Below are 19,690 nucleotides of genomic sequence, written 5' to 3'. Positions count from 1 at the left end.
CAAACGAAGTAAATTTCTCTGCTGATAGCAGCGAACGCAAATTCGTTAAAATTCAGAACACCGCATCTCATGCTAGGTATGTGGGCAAAACATTTCTTGCTTCTAAAATAGATGCGCCAGACGATTCGAACAACGGTAAAGGATAAATGTTTCGTCATACCAGCCTGAACCGGCATGTCTGTGCCGCATTGAAACTCAGTGTGGTTTTGTTTTGTGCGGTTTTGGGACGTTAGTGATATGTACCAATTCAAGCTTCAAGTCGGACTCACCAATCTGAATGGATCCGATCATCAGGAACGGTGGCCAGCAGCCCAGCGACATCAGATAGGGAAACAGTAAATTTCCGATTATCGATCCGGACCGTCCGAACATCATCGTGAGGGAGACGACCATTGTGCTGCGGGTGTCAAAAATGAAATAGAAAAAAAAAACACTAGGTATACCTGCATAGTGCATTGCGTTAGCAAACACCGAGGAACGTACCGCATCGATGTAGGAAACATGGCCACAACGGACCCAACCAAGGCGGTGGACGCGATGCTGGAGATTGTGATGTACGTGGTCGACAGTGCCAGTATAGTTAGTGAGGTTTTAGCCCAGTACATGGACAAACCGCAAACTCCGGAAACCAGTAAACCGTACACTGTAAAGGGAAATAATCAACCGTAGTGAAACGCCATCAATAGAGGGCAATTAAACGTGTGTCAGACAGTTGCGCTTTTTTATTGTTATCTGGCAACGCTGTCACATGAAGTTGTTGACTGGTGATAAAAGTTTTGCTTTCTATCACGAAAATTGAAATAAAGAAATTTCTAATTAATAATACAGTTTCAAGCAGGTGATTTGATCAACCAAGCATGCTATGACCATGCCACAAGATTATGTGGTATTTCGTACAGGCGGGAAGATATTCTTCGTACAAAGTAACCCTACATATTAATGAGATGGTCAGGAATTTCAGCGCATACAATATGCCTGACGGGCGGAGTGACTCACCTAGAATGTTCCGATTGCCAATACAATTTATCAGCACCGTTGTGATCAAATAGGCCAATACGCCCACCATGCCAATGATTAATGATTTCAAGTACATACTGCCCTCCGTTGTCTGAAATTAGTATCAATTGTGTTTACAGAGGGAGACAGAGTATTATCTTCCGGCTGTGTGCCGTCGTCGTACTACGTACCGCTTCGCACAGGACGACATCGTTCATGTTCAGGGCATCGAAATCCATCCGGTGCAACACCACCGAAGAAGCATCAGTCGACGCGGCTTGTAGACCATGTATGGTGTTGGATTTGTTGACTTTGTAGGCCAGCATGTCGCACAAGGTGGCTCCCGGCGAAAAGTTCGGATCCGGATCCTGCTCGTATTCATCGATGATGGTGAACAGCTGCGGCACCCACAGGCGGAAGGTGTTGAGGCTGGGGAAGGAAAGCAACGGAAACTTGTCTGAGTATAATAATATACGAGAGTTTGCGGAACTTCCATCAAAGAGGCAGCCTAATCCGTTTTCTTTTCACTAGCTATCAGGTCACAACTTGAAGCTGGTCAAAGTATGACGCATACCATCGAATGTTGCCTTTTCATCGATGACACATAAAGTTTGATTTCAGTTTTTTTATTTGTAAAAAAAATTATGGAACATATTAATTAAATTGTCTCAAAAGACCAGAATAGAAAATGAAAAGTGCCTCTGAAGGCCAGAAAAGGACACAGTAGAAAATGATCCCAATTTATGCTCAGATTCAGCGATCGAAGTAGGCCGTTTAATAAAAGTAGGCCGTTTAAAAAATTTGTTTAATAGAATAGTGCGTGTAAGTTAAAGGTGTTATTGCGAACTGGGTTTATTCGGTAATGTTTGTTGTGTTGTGCGTAATGCGGAACATTCACTTGAGTGCCGTGAAGATTAATCGATGGCTGAATTAGCATATGGAATGGTACTACGCCACCGTAGTCTGTGTTTGGTTTGAAGCAGGTACTGGCAACAAGGCTAGCTGGATAATGTGCGCGGTTTTGTTCTACGTGTGATTTTGATGAAAAAGTTGTTTTCTTATTAGTGTAACTGGTCAAGTTTTTCGGTTCAGATTCTACTGCTGCCAAGGAATGTGCGGAAAGGAGCCAGCGGATCGTCATGAAGCAGATAAGTGTCATTTTTATTCAAGGTGTTTTGAAATGCTGTGTTTTTTGTTTGTTTTGAAATCGCACTTGGGAAGAATTGAAGAGGGGTCGAAAAAGATCGTTTTTGGGATTGCGTCTTGGGCTTACTGAAGACCGTTTAAAGCGCCATCTACCTCCAGATAGAGGAGCATTGTTATTCAGAAATGTCAGGTTATAGTCACTGTATGTTTTACTAGTCCGGGGGAGTGGATTCGGGAACCAATTTTAACTGTTATAACGTGGGGTCTTATTGAATTTCCATTGACTGGTTCCCGTTATAACAGTTAAAATTGGTTCCTGAATCCACTCCGCCAGACTAGTAAAACATACAGTGACTATAATGTCAGGTGTGTGAGGTTCCGAAAGTCATATCAAGTACTCGAAGCAATAATAGTTTCATAGTTTGCGTCAAATGATATGGTTCGTCATGCACGGAGGGGGAATGTTATCGTTAACATTTTGAGTGATATTTGTCGATGATTGACAACTCAAATTCAGGCGCATATGTGAGAGTAGGTTGTCCATGGCAGTCCCATTGAGGAAGTCATATACAAACGTGAACTGTTTTACGATTCAGTTTCACACCGTTTCACTTGCGATGTGCCTGTTCATCTTTCTCATAGTTGATAGCAATCTTGCTATTTTTAACAGTTTAGTGTATATTTTCCTTCTGTAAAGAATTCTAAACTAAATTTTTGAAATCTTAAATTTTTTCACGAGGAGTAAGTCGATTTTACGTTTTTATTCTGATGGATAAATACTGTATATACTGACAGAAAATATTAATAAAATCAATTAAACGCTATAATTTCTTTGAGCTTTTGTTTTTCAAGCCTCTAGGTAAATTTTGTAGTTGAATAGTTAAAATAGTTATGATTAAAAATTGTGGTAGCGTGACATGAATTCACGACAAATGTACTATGATTAGTTTGGCGGTTTGCGATCGAATTTAGGAATATGTGTGTCAGGTGCGTGTTTGCATTTTTATAACTTCTTTATGCTTTGGATGAATGGAATTTTGCCAGTTTTACAATTTTAATAGATAGTTTTTGCGTCAACAAGTTCCTGCCTAACCCCCTGAGTCAAACTCCGTAGTACGTAGGTCCGAAAAAAATATAACATCAAAAAAACCTTAAAAGTCGCTGTAATTGTACATAGTTTGACCATAATTTAACTATGTTTTTCATTGTAAATACATCATTTTAACATTAAATATTATTGTCCAAAACAATAAAAAAACATTGTTTTTGCATCTTTTTACCATGAAATCTTAACAGCATTTTTCAAGGCACTTTTCCCATACATTAAGAAGTCACTGACAATGTTTTTCATGGTGAAATTATTATCGGTGGTAGATTCAATAACAAAAAACATTGTGAAAACATGGTAATAACAAGAAACGTTCGCAAGCTTACAGTAAAAATACCATGTTTTTTATGGTTACAATAAAAAATATTGTCCATATACTGTTCTCACCACAATATACATCGTTAATTTTTTTTTTCGGGGGGAGTGTCACTGAGTCGAGAGGCCACCGAGTAAGTATTACATCGTCAATATCCTTTCTAATATCCCCAAGCTACGGTAAAGATGGGTACCACATTCAATCCGAGTGGAAGCGTTATTCAACAGTTTGCAATCTACGAAATATACCGTGCTCACGCTACGCTACAAATTAAACTCAGGTTCAGCGAAAAGTGCTTCCAAAGGCCAAAATAGAAATGAGTATCAATTTGGCAGAATATTCCCGTCGCAGTGGTGGTGGCGCTGATGTGCTTTTTCCTTTTGAACTCAGTTGACAGTTGTCGCTTGCCAGAAAGTAGACAAATTTGCCAAAAAATACTTGCTTTGGCAGGCCATACGCCAATGCAGTGAACTGAACTTTTCGAAAGTGTGTGTGCAAACGATTGGAGAAGCGTATAGTACACATCTCTTTCTCAAGCAGATATGAGTGGAAAGATCTTGCTTCTCGCTCGCTTAGCAACGCTGCCTGTGACCCGTTCTGTGCAACTGCTCGACAAATAATGAACGACATAAATTTTCTTTTTCTCGGCTTTATCGAGCCTCAATAAAATCGCATGAGGAACTGTCAAAAAGTTCTTTACAAAATCAATGCAGCATTTTTATAGTGGAAACGAGACAAATGCAGGGCTGCTCAAATACACCGCCATCATAAACTACTCAAACAGTGATATTTTTCCAGAGGATGGTACCATTCGAGTAGTTCATTTTGACCAACTATTTTGAAAGATTTATTTCTGAGTGTTACGGTATGTCTTATTGTGGTCCTCGTGGTTCTGTGGTCAGCGATGTCGGTCGGCTAGCTCTCCCACACACGGTTGTGATGTCGGGTTCGATCCCCGATCAGGACGAGGACCTTTTCGAGCAGGAAATTCTCTTGACTCAGTACTGGGGCACAGTGTATTGTTGTACCCAAGCAACCAGTAGTTCGATTTCCACTTAACAAACGAACTTAGAAGTTCACATAAGGATCAGATTTGGTTTAGTGGAACTTTCTTGCTGAACAACAGGACACATTACTCACAAACCGAACTTCATTCTAAATAAAGTACCGTCAACACCTGAAAACAACTTGAAATTTCATAAAAAGCTGTTTGTTCCCCTTTATTGGAACCTTAAAGTTCACATAAAGTTTACACGTGAACTTCACAACCTTCGGAAATAAAAGTTCGGTTAGCATTTTATCCGTACTTTCAATCAGCACGAAAGTTGAGGAAAAGTCTATGTCGTACTTCATTTCCACTTTAAAGTTTATGCTGAGTTCTAACTAATGCTTTACTAGGCTTTGGCGAAAGTAAAGTTTACTTCAGGATTAGTGATATGTGTGGTTTATTTTATTACCATTGGAATGTTTTTATCTAAATAAATGGCAAAAGGAAAACAAATCTGTAATTCCAATAGGTAATATTAGGGTGCTTAAAGGCTTTTTCTATCTAAACACTTTCTTCTGTTACCTTACAGATTACAGAATTCAGTTACCCAGGAATGTGTAGATCAAAAGAAAAAATGAACCGGATGCAAGCTGTGAATTCCAGCTAGACACTTGATTTCGAGTGATGCTTTCAGCCCTGAGCATTTTGTTCAAATCTTGGGTGTTTTTTACGTTCGGCCACAGCATAACTATTTATCAAAAAAATTATTACCGATTTTGAGCATTCATCACATTTAGTATAATACTGCTTACCAGAATAAATTTTTAATAAACGTTTGGAAGGAAAATATTGCATACATAACCTTTTTCAATTACATACCCAACAAACTGCAGCAAAATCAAAACAAACTGGAGAACTGTCAGACGTAAGTTCACAATGCGTTCCGCGTGTACTTTTTCTGAACTTGAAAGTTCAGAACAAGTTCCGCGTCAGCCTTTTCTGAACTTCCTAGTTTGCATGAGAAGGCTAAAATAGGAAATGATCCCAAATTAAGATTAGATTTGCCAAAAAGCGCTTCTAGGCTAGAAAAGACCTAAGTGAAAAATGCTTCCAAATTGAGTTCAAAATCGGTAAAAAGTGCTGCTAAAGGCCAGAAAAGGCCAAAAGAAAAAATAAACGATCTGATGATTGAGGTCAAAATTGCCGAAAAGTGTACTTAAAGGCCAGATAAAAAAAAAACAAAATTGAAAATGATCCCAAATTTAGCCCAGACTCATCAAAAAATGATTCTAAAGGTATGAAGAAATGGCTAAAATAGAAATTGATCCCAAACTGAGCTCAAAGGCTTTTAAAGGTCAGAAAACGCCGAAAGAGAAAACGTTCCCAAATTTAGCTCAGAATCGACGAAAAGTGCTTCTGAAGGCCAGAAAACGCCAAAATAAAAAATGATCCCAAATTGAGCTCAGAATCGACGAAATATATTTCTAAAATCCAGAAAAGGCCAAAATAGAAAATGATCCCAAATTGAGCCCAGAATCGTCAAAAAGTATTTCTGAAGGCCAGAAAAGGCCAAAATAGAAAATGATCCCAAATTGAACCCAGAAACGCAAGAAAGAGCCGAAATAGAAAATGATCCCAAATTGAGCCCAGAATCACCAAAAAGTGCTTCTGGAGGCCAAAAAAACGCCAAAATAGAAAATTGGGCTCATAATCGACGAAATGTATTTCTAAAAGCCAGAAAAGGCCAAAATAGAAAATGGTCCCAGATTGAGCCCAGAATTGTCAAAAAGTTCTTTTGAAGGCCAGAAACGGCCAAAATAGAAAATGATCTCAAATTGAGCTCAGAATCGCCAAAAAGTGCATCTAAAAGCAAGAAAAGGACATAATAGAAAATGATCCCAAATTGAGCTCAGAATCGCCAAAAAGTGCTACTAAAAACCAGAAAAGGACATAATAGAAAATGATCCCAAATTGAGCCCAAAATCGCCAAAAAGTGCTTCTGGAGGCCAAAAACGCCAAAAATATAAAATGATCCCAATTTGAGCCCAGAATCGTCGAAAAGTGCTTCTCAAAGCCAGAAAAGGACATAATAGTAAATGATCCCAAATTGAGTCCAGAATCGTCAAAAAATGCTTTTGAAGGCCAGAAAAGGCCAAAACCGAAAATGATCCTAAATTGAGCCCAGACTCGCCAAAAAGTACTTCTAAAGGCCAGAGAAGGCCAAAATAGGAAATGATCCTGAATTGAGCCCAGAATAGCAAATTATCCCAAATTGAGCTCAGAATCGTCAAGGAGTGCTTCTAAAAGCCAGAAAAAGACATAATAGAAGATGATCCCAAATTGAGCCCAGTATCGTCAAACAGAGCTTTTGAAGGCCAGAAAACGCCAAAATAGAAAATGATCCCAAATTGAGCTCAGAATCGTCAAAAAGTACTTCTAAAGGCCAGAGAAGGCCAAAATAGAAAATGATCCAAAATTGAGCTCAGAATCGTCAAAAAGCGCTTCTGAAGGCCAGAAAAGGCTGAAATAGAAAATGATCCTAAATTGAGCTCAGAATCGCCGAAAAACTTTCTTTTGACAGAATTTGAATAATTCATGGGACGGAAATAATTTTTCAACTTATTTAGTAACTTAAGTAAAAGAATTTTACCAAAAGTTTTGTTGTAATTTCAGGTTTTTTTATAAAATTAGGAAAAATTCGATTCGTTTTTTGCTATTTTTGCAAAAAATTTCTGAGCGTGTTTACTTATTTTACAATGTTTCTTCTGTACAATCCAAGGTTTCTGAGTTAAAATACTTTGAATACATTGAAGTGATAACCTATGTCAAAATGCATATACCCTTTTAGAAAATTACTCTTGAGTCTAGAAAATTTCTCCATCTGCAAAAAATACGCAGTTTGTTATACCAAATACGTGTGCAAAGTATCATTCAAATAAAAAAAATGGTCGTTATTAGGCCATAGGTCATTTGGCATGGCAACGCTCAATAATGGTATGATTTTGCTTTCGAACTAGAAAAATAATTCGAGCACGAGTTAATGTTTGCCTGTGACGTTGTGGTGTCACACGCTATATTTTTATTCAAAAATGTAAATGTCTCCAACTACAGGTTCCAATGGGGACTTCCGGATGAAAAATAGCCCTTTCTCGATGAGTTCTTGGTCGATTCCTGATCTTGATGAAGCATTTGCTTCAGAAATCGTTTCCCCACCTATGCCCATGATGCAAATTAGCATTTTTATCCGACAACTCTTTACACCAAAACTATTTGAATTTTCACAGGTTTGCCGTGCATACCGGAACTTGGGAATATTTCCTACATCCGGTGATCTAGGCCACATTTGAGGGTTAGAAAATGAAACTTTCAAAATTTCCCATTTTAATGGTGTTTTTTTGATAAAGTTACAGCATTTCAAAATTGATTTGACTATTTCCTGTACCTTGCGACCAGAGTTGTCGGAGATGCGAATATAGGTTTTCTAAATTGGCACGAGTTTTGTACTATCAAACAGGTCTAAATGAGTTTTTTTTGCGATATAGTGTATAGTTTCAACATAGCTTGCATCTGCTCGCAAGAAAGCAAATGTTTGTGTTTTCCTCTAAAGCGGTACAGAAATCGTGTGGCGATTTCAAAAAGCATATAAAGTTCTTGAAACCATTAGTATTTGCGTACTATATGGCAAAGAAAAAAAGTATACCTGAAAACTCCTGTCATTTTTTTTTCTTTTCTCCGCTTGCGTATAACGAATATGAAATGCGTATAACGAATATATGAAAGACCCAATTTTTATCGTTTCACCAAATTTATGGTTTCGCCGAATTCATGGTAAAAATTTTCTTGACCGTAACAGTAACAGACCGTCGATAGTATAAAAAAATCAAGCAGTATCTGTAATAGTTTCATATATATACATATATTTTTTTAAACATTTTCCATGTTTTAAATTACAATTGTTGTTTGCGAATCTCTCTAACGTCTAGCGTGTGTGTGTGTGTGTGTGATATCTGCCTATAGTACGTAATCCTCAAACTATTTCCAACTTACCCGAACAGGATGCCAAACTGAATACTATAGGCCAGCAGCGAGTTCCGAAGATGTGGCTTCCGAAACATGACCATAATTTGCTGCACGCCATTCTGAAGCCCGGATCGCTTTTCACTGGCAGCGCCGTTTTCCTGAGTTTCTTTCCCGTCCGTTCTTTCCGATCCGACTAACGTTTCATCGACTAGCTCTTTTATCTGAAAAGTTCACAACGGTACCTATTCTAGTTGTTCTCATGAAAAAAAAAAAAACCAGCCTCGCTACCCACCGGATAGTGCTGGGGCTCGCGTCCAGTGTTGTGCCGGTAGAGGGTCCGAAAGACGGCCAACGCTTGCTGATTGCGTCCTTTCGACATCAGAAACTTGGGACTTTCCGGAAGAAATATGACACTGGTTCCGCTCAGTAGACTCGGGATGCAGCAAACGGCCAGAAAGATCTGCCACGAGTGAATCGCTACCGAAAGTGAATAAATCATTACGCATCCATTAGTGCTCATGTACTGAAATTGATTATTTATAAATGCAGTTTTTTTTCGTTTTGCATTTTTAATGCTTTTAATCTGCTGTTATTACTGCTCAATTATCATGCAATTTTATCCATTGGCAGACAGTCTTTCGAACGCTGTTTGTCCTAATTGATGTTCAAGAGTACAACCCGGTAAATTTGCTAGACAATGGCATGTCAATCTAAGACAAAGGCAATCGGCAAACAATTACATCGCATACTCTACCATCAATTAGCCTCAAACTAAGCACATACAACTTCTTGGTACTGTTTGGCTAAATACCGGAAATTTGCAGTAAGCCTTTCCAGGTACACTGGATTCAAAATAAACCCACACTCAAACATACAAGAAGCACCCGGAAGGTATGAAAATCAACGAGCGAAGGCAAGGAACTTCCCAGCAGCCGAAAAACTGAACTTGAGAATATGGATGGAGAGACGTCGATACTTTATTGACATGTCTGTGCATCGTTATCGTACAGTCTGTGTTCAATATTTTTTTACCGATTAAATGAAATTTTCTGAAACATACAACCTCCAGCGACAAGTTTTGTATCAAATTGTTGCAGCACTGTGGTGCACCAGAACAGACAGAGACTGAATTACCCCATCCGATTCCGGAAAAAAAGAAACACGCATCGCTCTATTCTCCGTTATTGGATTTCCGGCATCTGTCTGAGCGATTCGGTGTAATCAACAGAAACAACAGGTGACTGCCAAATTTTCACCACATCAAATTCAGCTGTAACCGCCACAATGTGGTGCTGCTCTAGTTTCGCGTACTATCATTGCCTTGCCAATAAACCCATCAACTGAACTGTAAACTCATCAAAGTACCTTTCCACAACGAGGGGAAGCTGTACTCACCGAAACTGCCTCCGATTAGTTGAAAATCCCACTCCTGAGGAATAATGACCCAGGCGAGCGATGGCAGCAACACGTTTGCGATGCTGTAGAAAATACCGATCAGCATCATGACCCGGGACCGGTGCCGCAGGCTGTGGAACTCCGACAGGTAAGCCATCAACACAGCGAACGGTCCGCAGACTCTGTGGAAGGAGCGAAAACAAAAATCCGGTACAGAATACATATGTATTAAAGTAAGGCACCTAGTGGTGCAAACCAGGAAAATTTCAATGTCTAGAAAGCATCGAAGATTACTGAAACTTTGGTCTGCAGTTCCGAAATTGCGAATGAATTGCGTCTCACGAAAACGGGGAGGGGTCCAGAGGGGTGGCATCTTCACCAAAACTTATAGCAACTATTCCCCTTGAGTAAAATTCCAAGTTTTCCTAAATCGGCCGTTCCAGTGCTGAGAACGGGCATTTTCAAAAAACAAGTTCCGTCCCGGGTCTTTACGGGTTAAAGAAAAAGCGTTAACTGGTACTACACTCACAAACAACCGATTTATATTGAAAAAACATATTTTACGCTCTAACTTTTTTATTTCAAGTTTCATATCGAAACTGTCTTTGAACAACTTTTAGAGCTTTTTAAGAGAAACAATTTGCAATGCTGACATTGTAAATATCTCAATTTTACTCAAAGTTAATAATATTTTTCATCAAAAAATATGCGTTTTTCATTTGTATGTCATTCTTTTTGGAGCAAACATACAAAATATCTCTTGGTCTCATTTTGAAGGGCATACTTGACTCTTTAAATTGAGGAACTTTTAGAAATATGTTATTTTTAATTTGAGTAAATTCAATTTAAAAACAAGCCAAAAATTTCAATAATTTTATACATTATGCATATGAAAGCACCCGGATTTATTTTTTGGTATTTTTTCATATAACTAGACGTAATTACCTTTATTTTGACCCAAAAAGATCGAAAATCGATCAACTGGTTCAAAAGTTATGATTTTTTTTAAATTAAATACATCGAACACAGTCGTTTTTTATGGTCACCCTATTTCGAAGTTGGTCACGCAAAGTGCTTCAATTGTGCTCAAAATCGCAGGGATGCATCTATGTTGAAAATAATTAAACCCGTTTTGTTTCGTTGGGTTATTAAGGGGACCAGCTCCGAAATAGGTTGACCATAAAAAACGGCTATATTCGATGTATTTTATTTAAAAAAAAATCATAACTTTTGAACCAGTTGATCGATTTTGGGTCAAATTAAAGGTAATTACGTCTAGTTATAAGAAATAATACCAAAAAATAAATCTGGGTGCTTTTATATGCATAATGTATATTATAATTTTTGAAATTTTCGTCTTGTTTTTAAATTGAATTTACTCAAATTTAAAAATAACATTTTTCTTAAAGCTCCTACATTTATAGCGTCAAGTATGCCCTTCAAAATGAGACCAAGAGATATTTTCTATGTTTGCCCCAAAATGAATGACATACAAATGAAAAACGCATATTTTTTTATGAAAAATATTAATAACTTTGGTTAAATTGAGATATTTACGATGTCAGCGTTGTAAATTGTTTTTCTTAAAAAGCTCTAAAAGTCGTTCAAAGACAGTTTTGAGATGAAACTTGAAATAAAAAAGTTAGAGCGTAAAATATGTTTTTTCAATATAAATCGGTTGTTTTCAAAGATAGAGAAAAACTTTTTTCACAAAGTCACTTGAAATTTATGGAGCTATAACATTGTAGAACAAATTTTTCTTCTATCTACAAAGATAAAAAAGTCAGATACTTGATTGCATCGAAACAGTTGGTCACTCTAATTTTTGATAATTTTTCAATGCGCGCTTTATCATATGTAACAGCTTTGTAGAAGAAAGTTTTTCTCTAAAATGTTGCTATAGAGCTCTAGACCAAAATTTCCCTCTAAATTTGGTTTCTGGGCCATTGTGCATTGGCCCAATTTTCTCCCTCTACAAAGTCAACGTGTCTTATGGTCTTTTATCAAAAAAAAATTTTAGTCCCGGAGCGATTTCAAAAAAAATAGACAACCATTTTAATCGACAATTTTTGATCTGTCTGAAACTTTGAACTGATGCCCTTGTGAGCCGAAAGGTGTCATTTTGTGCTATTAGTTTTTTTAATCACGACTAATGTTTAAGAAAGGTTTGTGTACAAATGGTAATGAAGATTATAAATATTTCGAGCGCCAGAACATTTTTTGGATCGATGTGACATCTTCGACATGATTGTAAATTATAATTTTGTTTTTTTTTTCGAAAAAAAATAACACCGTAAAAATTTAAATAATATTATAAATATTATATATTATTATCCAGTCCCTTTACAATTATGGGTCAGTCAAAGTGTTGCCTGGAAATTCTAAAATGAATACGAAATCGGAAGAATTATGAACCCTGAATGTTTTGCTATCTATTTCTGTGTTCAGATATTTTCTTTCTATCGACAATTAGTTTCACTGCAGCTATTTGTGTAAATCGGTTGAGAAAAAATAATTATACTTGCATAGCAAGAGACATTATTATTCACTTTTGGCATTCGAGATCATTTAGTCTATAAAATCGTCAAAATTCATCACAAAAGTTATTTTATTGTTGTAAAAACTTGATAATAAGTTATTTTAAGTCTTGATAAGTTATTTTAAGTCTTGATGTATCATGCAAAAGTAATAATAATAGCCAAAATATGGACTTATCCACAGTTGTGCACCGCAAAATGTAACATTACTACAATTATGGGTCACTTCACTTATTGCACCGAGCAGAATTATTGTTTTTAGTGACATTTTCAACCTTCAATCATTTCAATCGTATAAATAAAATTACAAGTGAGTTCAAAAAAATACCACTGCTAATGAAAATTATTCAGTTTCGTGAGAATAGTCGTATTTGCGTGAAAGTGACCATTATTGGAGGCACTGTAAATAATATATCTGAAAATCACTTTTCAAAAATCTGAATTTTGACAAATTATCAAACCTTGTTGAAACGCAGATATTGACCTCTTATTGGCCACTTACTGTTTGATTTCCCTTATACAGTCGACCGAATGCTCATACCAATCATTTTACTAATGGATGTTGGAAAGGACGGTCTCGAATTAGAGCAACTGATAGCAGCAGCGAAAGCGGCAGTGGAAGTGGTAGCGGTAGCAGCACACTTGCCGAGTCTGCTTACGGCTCGAAACAAATCGGTATATAGATTAACGGGTGACAACTAAAATTTTGGATTTTTGTGAAGCTCATTTACTCCACAACAAAAACGCTCAGAGAGAAATGAAAATTATGTATATGTAATAGGGTGGGGAATCGTTATATGGAAAAAACGAAATGTGATAGCAGAAAGCCAGAACCAACTTTTTTTGTTCTGTTTGGGGCCCCAATAAATCCTGAATTTATTGCAAGTCGATTGGTTTTGTCTCCGCTTGGCGCATTGCATTTTAAATTTATATGGAGATTTGTATGGAAAAACCAACATTTTGCATTTTCCATTCTAAAGAGCTCAAAATGGCTCAAACCATCGGTTTCATGACTGAGTGCGTCTTGAGCTGCCCGACAGATCAGACGTATTTTCGGTTGCTTGTGGACTGGTCTTTGACTGCCTATAGCGTCAAAGTTTGTGTTTTGTCAGTGTGTCTTTTAAAGATTACCTGGAAGTTAACTGACATCAGTCTTTCTCAAGACTATCTATTTCTTCCTTTCTCGATACTTGCAATTTAATATTATTTTTAAACTTTCTTCATCTGAAATGGCAGGACGAAAAAAAAAACCACGCATCGCTACGGGGAGGAAAAGAGAGGCATCTCTTTCTGACACTAGCTTATGCAGTGAAAATTTATATGATATTCTGCCTGAGCAAGAAGCCGGCGAAATTGAAATGTTCGAAAGTAAAACTATTCAAAGTGAAATTTCTGTAAAAAAGGAGAAAGTTCCACCTATTGTGGTAACTATTGCTTCTGAATTTAATATTTTTAAAAGAGAACTTTCTACGTTTCTCTCCGACGTCAAAGTTACTTATTAAATTGGCCGAAGAGGCGAATGCCGTTTACTGGCCCAAACATTAAAAGATTAGAATCGTCTTATTCAGTATTTAACTGAAAAGATGTATAAATTTTTCACATATGATACGAAGAGCGCCAAGCCGTTCAAGGTCGTATTGAAAGGTCTCACCAACGATCAAACCGTTGATGAGATCAAAATTACTTTGACAGAATTACTTGGTATAGCCCCTACCCAAGTAATTCTGATGAAACAAAAATCACGAGGCGAAAACAGTCAGCGAACTGGAATTTCCCTTGTAAATTATTTAATTCATTTTAACCGCAGTGAGGTTAACAACTTAAAATTTTTTGAAAAAGCACATACTTTATATAACGTGCGTGTAAAATGGGAATTATATCGAAAGTTTGGCGGAGGTGAAAAACATATCACCCAATGCCGTACTTGCCAACGTTATGGCCATGGTTCCAAATTCTGTAACATGGACCAAAAATGTCTTAATTGTGGAGACTCTTCTCACAAAAAGGACACATGTCCTGTGAAAGAGAGTAAAAATTTTCGCTGTGCGAATTGTAACGGCAACCATATGTCGAATTTTTATCAATGCCCAGCCCGTTTAGCAATTGTTAAGGCAAGGCAAGGTGAACAAAATTCAATTTCTCAATTAAAACCAACTTTAAAACAAAATTCTCCAAGCGTACCAGTGACGCATAGTTTACCTACTCCTTTGCATACCCGTTTAACTTATGCACAGGTTAAAGGTAGTTCGAACATTATACCGCCTAGTGTTGGTAGTTCGAAAATGACCGTTAATATGGGTAAGCAAAACACGCTAGAAAATAATTGTTGTACAATAATTGTATTACTACAGCTAATATTGCTATATTATATTTATATATTATTTATATATTTTTTATATTTTTTCTAATGTCAACTGCCTGGGGCCTATTACGACAGGTAAACCTTCTTTTTTGCAACAGGCAATGTTCGATCTTATGAACGCCATGTTGCAGGCAAAATCAATGTTTTAAGCCATTCAAATAGGCACTAATTTTACTATTAAAATTGTTTCTAATTTAAAATTTAGCAATGATTTTAAATAAAACAATTAAAATATTAAATTGGAATGCTCGCTCATTGCAGGCCAATGAGAATGAGCTTTTTAATTTTTTAACAGTCAATAATGTGCATATTGCAATTATTACTGAAACATTTTTGAAACCTAACATAAAATTAAATATGATCCCAATTACGTGGTTCATAGATATGATAGGATTCAGGGTTCCGGCGTTGGAGTTGCAATTGTTATTCATCGCCGAATCAAACATCGTGCTCTTCCCCAACAACGAAAGTTGTTGAAACTTTGGGAATTGAAGTTCAAACTGAACTTGGGATTTTATTTATCCCCGTAGCATATTTACCGTTTCAATGCACACGCGAGCACAAAAATTATTTTAAAGGTGATTTACAAAAACTCATCAGAAATCGTTCGAAATTTTTTATAATTGGTGATTTTAACGCTAAACATCGATCATGGAATAATTCTCAAAGTAATTCCAATGGCAAAATTTTATTCAATGAATGTTCTTCAGGATACTATTCTATTTTGTCTCCGAATAGTCCTACATGCTTTTCTTCTGTAAGAAACCCTTCAACAATTGATTTGGTGCTTACAGATCAAAGTCAGGTATGTAGTGATTTGATCACACATGCTGACTTTGATTCTGACCATCTTCCAATAACTTTTTCTTTATCACATGAATCAGTTTTAAACCCTATGAGCTCTGTTTTCAATTATAACAAAGCTAATTGGGAAAGATACAAAAATTATATTGAGAGAAATTTCAATAATGAGCTTGATTTGCAAAACGAAGTGAATATTGATTCCGCTTTGGAAGCATTAAAATGTGCAATTGTTGATGCCAGGAATTGTTCTGTTCCAAAGGCTCAAATGAAATTTGATTCACCAATAATTGACGAAAATCTTCAACTTCTCATTCGTTTGTAAAATGTCCGCAGACGTCAATATCAACGTTCTCGTGACCCTGTTTTTAAAACTATTTATAAAGATTTACAGAAAGAGATTAAACATAGATTTACTCTTCTGAGAAATTAAAATTTTGAGACTAAAGTTGAAAAATTTAAACCATATTCAAAACCCTTTTGGAAGCTGTCGAAGATTCTTAAGAAACCTTCAAAGCCTATTCCAGTTTTAGAAGATGGTGAACGTTTTCTTGTATCCAATGAACAAAAGGCTCAAAGACTTGTTCAGCAGTTTGAAAGTGTTCATAACTCAAATTTGAATTTTGTGAGTCCAATTGAAAATGAAGTCACACGTCAATTTGATTTAATTTCTTCCCAGAACTTTTTACCTGCAGAAATAATTGAAACTAACTTGAATGAGATTAAATCAATTATTAAAAATTTCAAAAATATGAATGCACCTGGTGACGATGGAATCTTTAATATACTAATCAAACATCTCCCTGAGAGCCCAATGGAATTTTTAGTGAAAATTTCAATTGCTGCTTCAAAATTGCATATTTTCCCAAATTATGGAAGAATGTGAAAATTACTCCAACTTTAAAGCCGGATAAGAACCCAGCTGAAGTTTCAAGTTTTCGACCAATCAGTTTGCTTTCTTCAATAAGTAAACTGTTTGAGAGAATTATTCTTAACAGAATGATGTCACACATCAACGAAAATTCAATTTTTGCAAATGAACAGTTTGGATTTCGCCATCGGCATTCCACAACTCATCAATTGCTCAGAGTTACTAATATGATACGAGCTAACAAATCTGAAGGTTATTCCACTGGAGCTGCTCTTTTAGACATAGAAAAAGCATTCGACAGTGTTTGGTATAAAGGTCCTAATCAAAATTTTAAAAAATTATCTTACTGATCGAACTCTGCAGGTTGTCTATCAGAATTCAAAATCTGATAGATTTCCTGTCAGAGCAGGTGTACCTCAAGGTTCAGTCTTGGGTCCAGTCCTGTACAACATATTCACTTCAGATTTTCCTGATTTGCCTCCAGGATGCACAAAGTCATTGTTCTGCGATGACACAAGCATTTCCGTAAACGGAAAAAGCCTTTGTGTCATATGCAGTCGATTGCAGAAAAGTTAGTAGATATTTTTTCTTCCTACCTGCAAAAGTGGAAAATCTCTCCCAATGCTTCTAAAACTCAAATGATAATTTTTCCTCATAAGCCTAGGGCTTCTTTCCTCAAGCCAAACAATAATCACGTTGTCACGATGAATGGGGTTATTTTAAGTTGGTCCGACAAGGTTAAGTACTTGGGACTAATTTATGATAAAAAACTTATTTTCAAAGAGCACATTGAGAGTATACAAGCCAAGTGCATCAAATATACGAGATGTTTATATCCTCTCATTAACAGGAATTCTAAACTTTGTTTAAAGAACAAACTTTTGATTTACAAACAAATTTTTAGACCAGCAATGCTTTACGCTGTACCGATCTGGTCAAGTTGCTGTTCAACAAGGAAGAAAACGCTCCAAAGGATTCAGAATAATATTCTGAAAATGATTTTGAAGCGTCCTCCTTGGTTTGGTACATTCGAATTACATAGACTTACTGGTGTTGAACCATTAGAAGCTATGTCAAATAAAATTATTAACAATTTTAGACAAAAATCGTTGCAATCCTCAATTGCTACGATAAGTTCTCTTTATAGCCAATAAGTTAGCAATTAAGTTAGTTGTAAGTTTACTTCCCCTTTTCTGACAAGTAGGTTTGAATCCCTACGAATGATAAGTCCTAATTGCGAAAGCAAACAAATCCTAACAATTAAAATTACAAATTTCTAACAGTGTTGAGAAGTCACCATTTGTGATTGGACACACATACTCATTATTTACTAATATTTATCTTAAATACTTAAGCTACTAACAAATCCCCCCTTTAAAAAAAATTAAAAAAAAAAAAGGTTTCATGACTTCAAACGGTAGGTTTTTTGATGCCTAACAACTTGGCCGAAGACACTAAAGAGCTAGGGTGTGCCAAAAAAATACTAGAGCTGTTAAAAGTTGAGTATGTCGAAATTTATGTTGCAAATCATTTTTTCTGCCAACACTGCCAGTGTACCGGCGTCAGTCAGATTTCCATCAGAAGTTACCTCTGAAACACGTTGTAGATTCTACCCACGCCTAGAATATTGACCTAAATTTGTTTGCTTGATCCAGCTGAGTGTATAAGCTCGTTACGGCAGGTTACTTCTGATGGGAATCCTACTGACGCCGGTGCATTGGTAATGTTGGCAGAAAACAAGATTTTCTGCATTTAAATCGACATACTCAACTTTGAACAGCTATAGCTCTTTTTAGGGACATCCTAGCTCTTTAGTGTCTCCTACAAAGTTGTTGGGCATCTGAAATACTATACTTTAACATAAAGTAGTGCATCATTAGAGCATTATTGAGCTCCTTAGAAATGCAAAAAAAGGGGTTCTCCCATATAAATTTACATACAAATTTGAAATGCAATGCGCCAAGCGGAGACAAGACCAATCGACTTTAGGTGAGTTTAGAGTTGTTTGGGATCCCAAAAGGAACCAAAAAAACTTGGTTCTGGAAAATCGATCATTTTTCCCCACCCTAATATGTAAGCTCTCTCTCTTGTAAACAAAACAAAAAAAATACTGCCATTATTTTTTGTTTTGTTTATGTATGCACAGTTCTTTTCAAATAGCGTCGAAACTTTGGGCAAGCGTTCTAACTGAACTGCATTTTGAAGCTCTCCAATCGAAAAAAATATAAAGCATTCTACGTATTTCTTATATAAAATACGATGTCATTTGGATGCTCTATCTGAAATAACATCCTAGATTACTTTAGTGTGGATCTCTTCTTACTCTTCAATTTCGGGCAATGAGATGGCAGATTCATTAGCTAAAATGGATACAATGCAAGGTGATATTTATGAAAGACCTATTGAATTTACAGAATTTTTTGGCACTATACGTCAGGAATCGCTAATGAACTGGCAAAACTCTTGGGATAATGAAGAACTAGGAAGATGGTTACATTCTATCATGCCTAAAGTTTCTTTGAGACCTTGGTTCAAAAAATTGGACGTGAGTCGTGATTTCATTCGTGTGATTTCTCAGCTTATGTCCAATCATTATTGGTATAATGCTCACCTTCGTCGTATAGGGCTCACAGAGGATAACCTCTGTGCCTGTGGTGAGGGTTACCACGATATTGAACATGTTGTTTGGTCATGTCCCTTGTATCGTGAAGCTAGATTCACTTTAGAAAATTTCCTTAAAGCTCGGAATAAACAACTAAATGTTCCAGTTCTTGAAGTTATCCAGAAAATAAGCTAAAACCTGCTATAACTTTGTAAGGAAAAGTCCTGGAGATGTGTGGTCTTCAACAAAAACGTGTGTTTTATATGCCCAAATGCTTCTTTAGAACAACGTTTTCTTGTAAAATGTAGCTATCAAAAGTTAAGTGCAAAAAAATAACTTTTAAGTAACTTTTACAGAAAATATGTAACTCTGAACCCAATGAAAACAGGATATTTGTTTGTTCAGCTAAGATTCATTGTTTTGCACGTTCTAAAACTTTGCCTAATTAACCATTCCTCTATATCCTAACAAAAAAAAGTTTGTATTTTGGATATATGAAAACCTACTCTAATATGGGTAGATTGGGACAAATGGAACCTTAAGGAGTC

At 36.4% G+C, this 19,690-nt stretch overlaps 2 protein-coding genes across 2 annotated transcripts in view; one reads left to right on the top strand and one right to left on the bottom strand.

Annotated features, from left to right (window-relative positions):
* The window catches only part of LOC129733887 (uncharacterized), a 302,189-nt gene that overhangs the window by 195,375 nt on the left and 87,124 nt on the right, over positions 1–19,690 (top strand). The gene's annotated exons all lie outside the window — the stretch shown is intronic.
* Positions 1–19,690, bottom strand: part of LOC129733883 (synaptic vesicle glycoprotein 2B-like) — a 70,146-nt gene that overhangs the window by 21,685 nt on the left and 28,771 nt on the right. The window contains exons 4-10 of the mRNA XM_055695463.1: positions 9,970–10,151; positions 8,867–9,051; positions 8,602–8,795; positions 1,188–1,425; positions 997–1,108; positions 484–643; positions 270–397 (exon numbers count right to left, since the gene is read on the bottom strand). Of these exons, the coding sequence (XP_055551438.1) occupies positions 270–397; positions 484–643; positions 997–1,108; positions 1,188–1,425; positions 8,602–8,795; positions 8,867–9,051; positions 9,970–10,151 (1,199 nt within the window). The remainder of the gene's footprint in view (positions 1–269; positions 398–483; positions 644–996; positions 1,109–1,187; positions 1,426–8,601; positions 8,796–8,866; positions 9,052–9,969; positions 10,152–19,690) is intronic.

This window comes from Wyeomyia smithii, chromosome 1 (genome assembly GCF_029784165.1).
Source record: "Wyeomyia smithii strain HCP4-BCI-WySm-NY-G18 chromosome 1, ASM2978416v1, whole genome shotgun sequence".
Taxonomy (NCBI): domain Eukaryota; kingdom Metazoa; phylum Arthropoda; class Insecta; order Diptera; family Culicidae; genus Wyeomyia; species Wyeomyia smithii.
The sequence above is the reverse complement of the archived record's forward strand: the minus strand, read 5'-3'. Positions and strand labels throughout refer to the sequence as shown.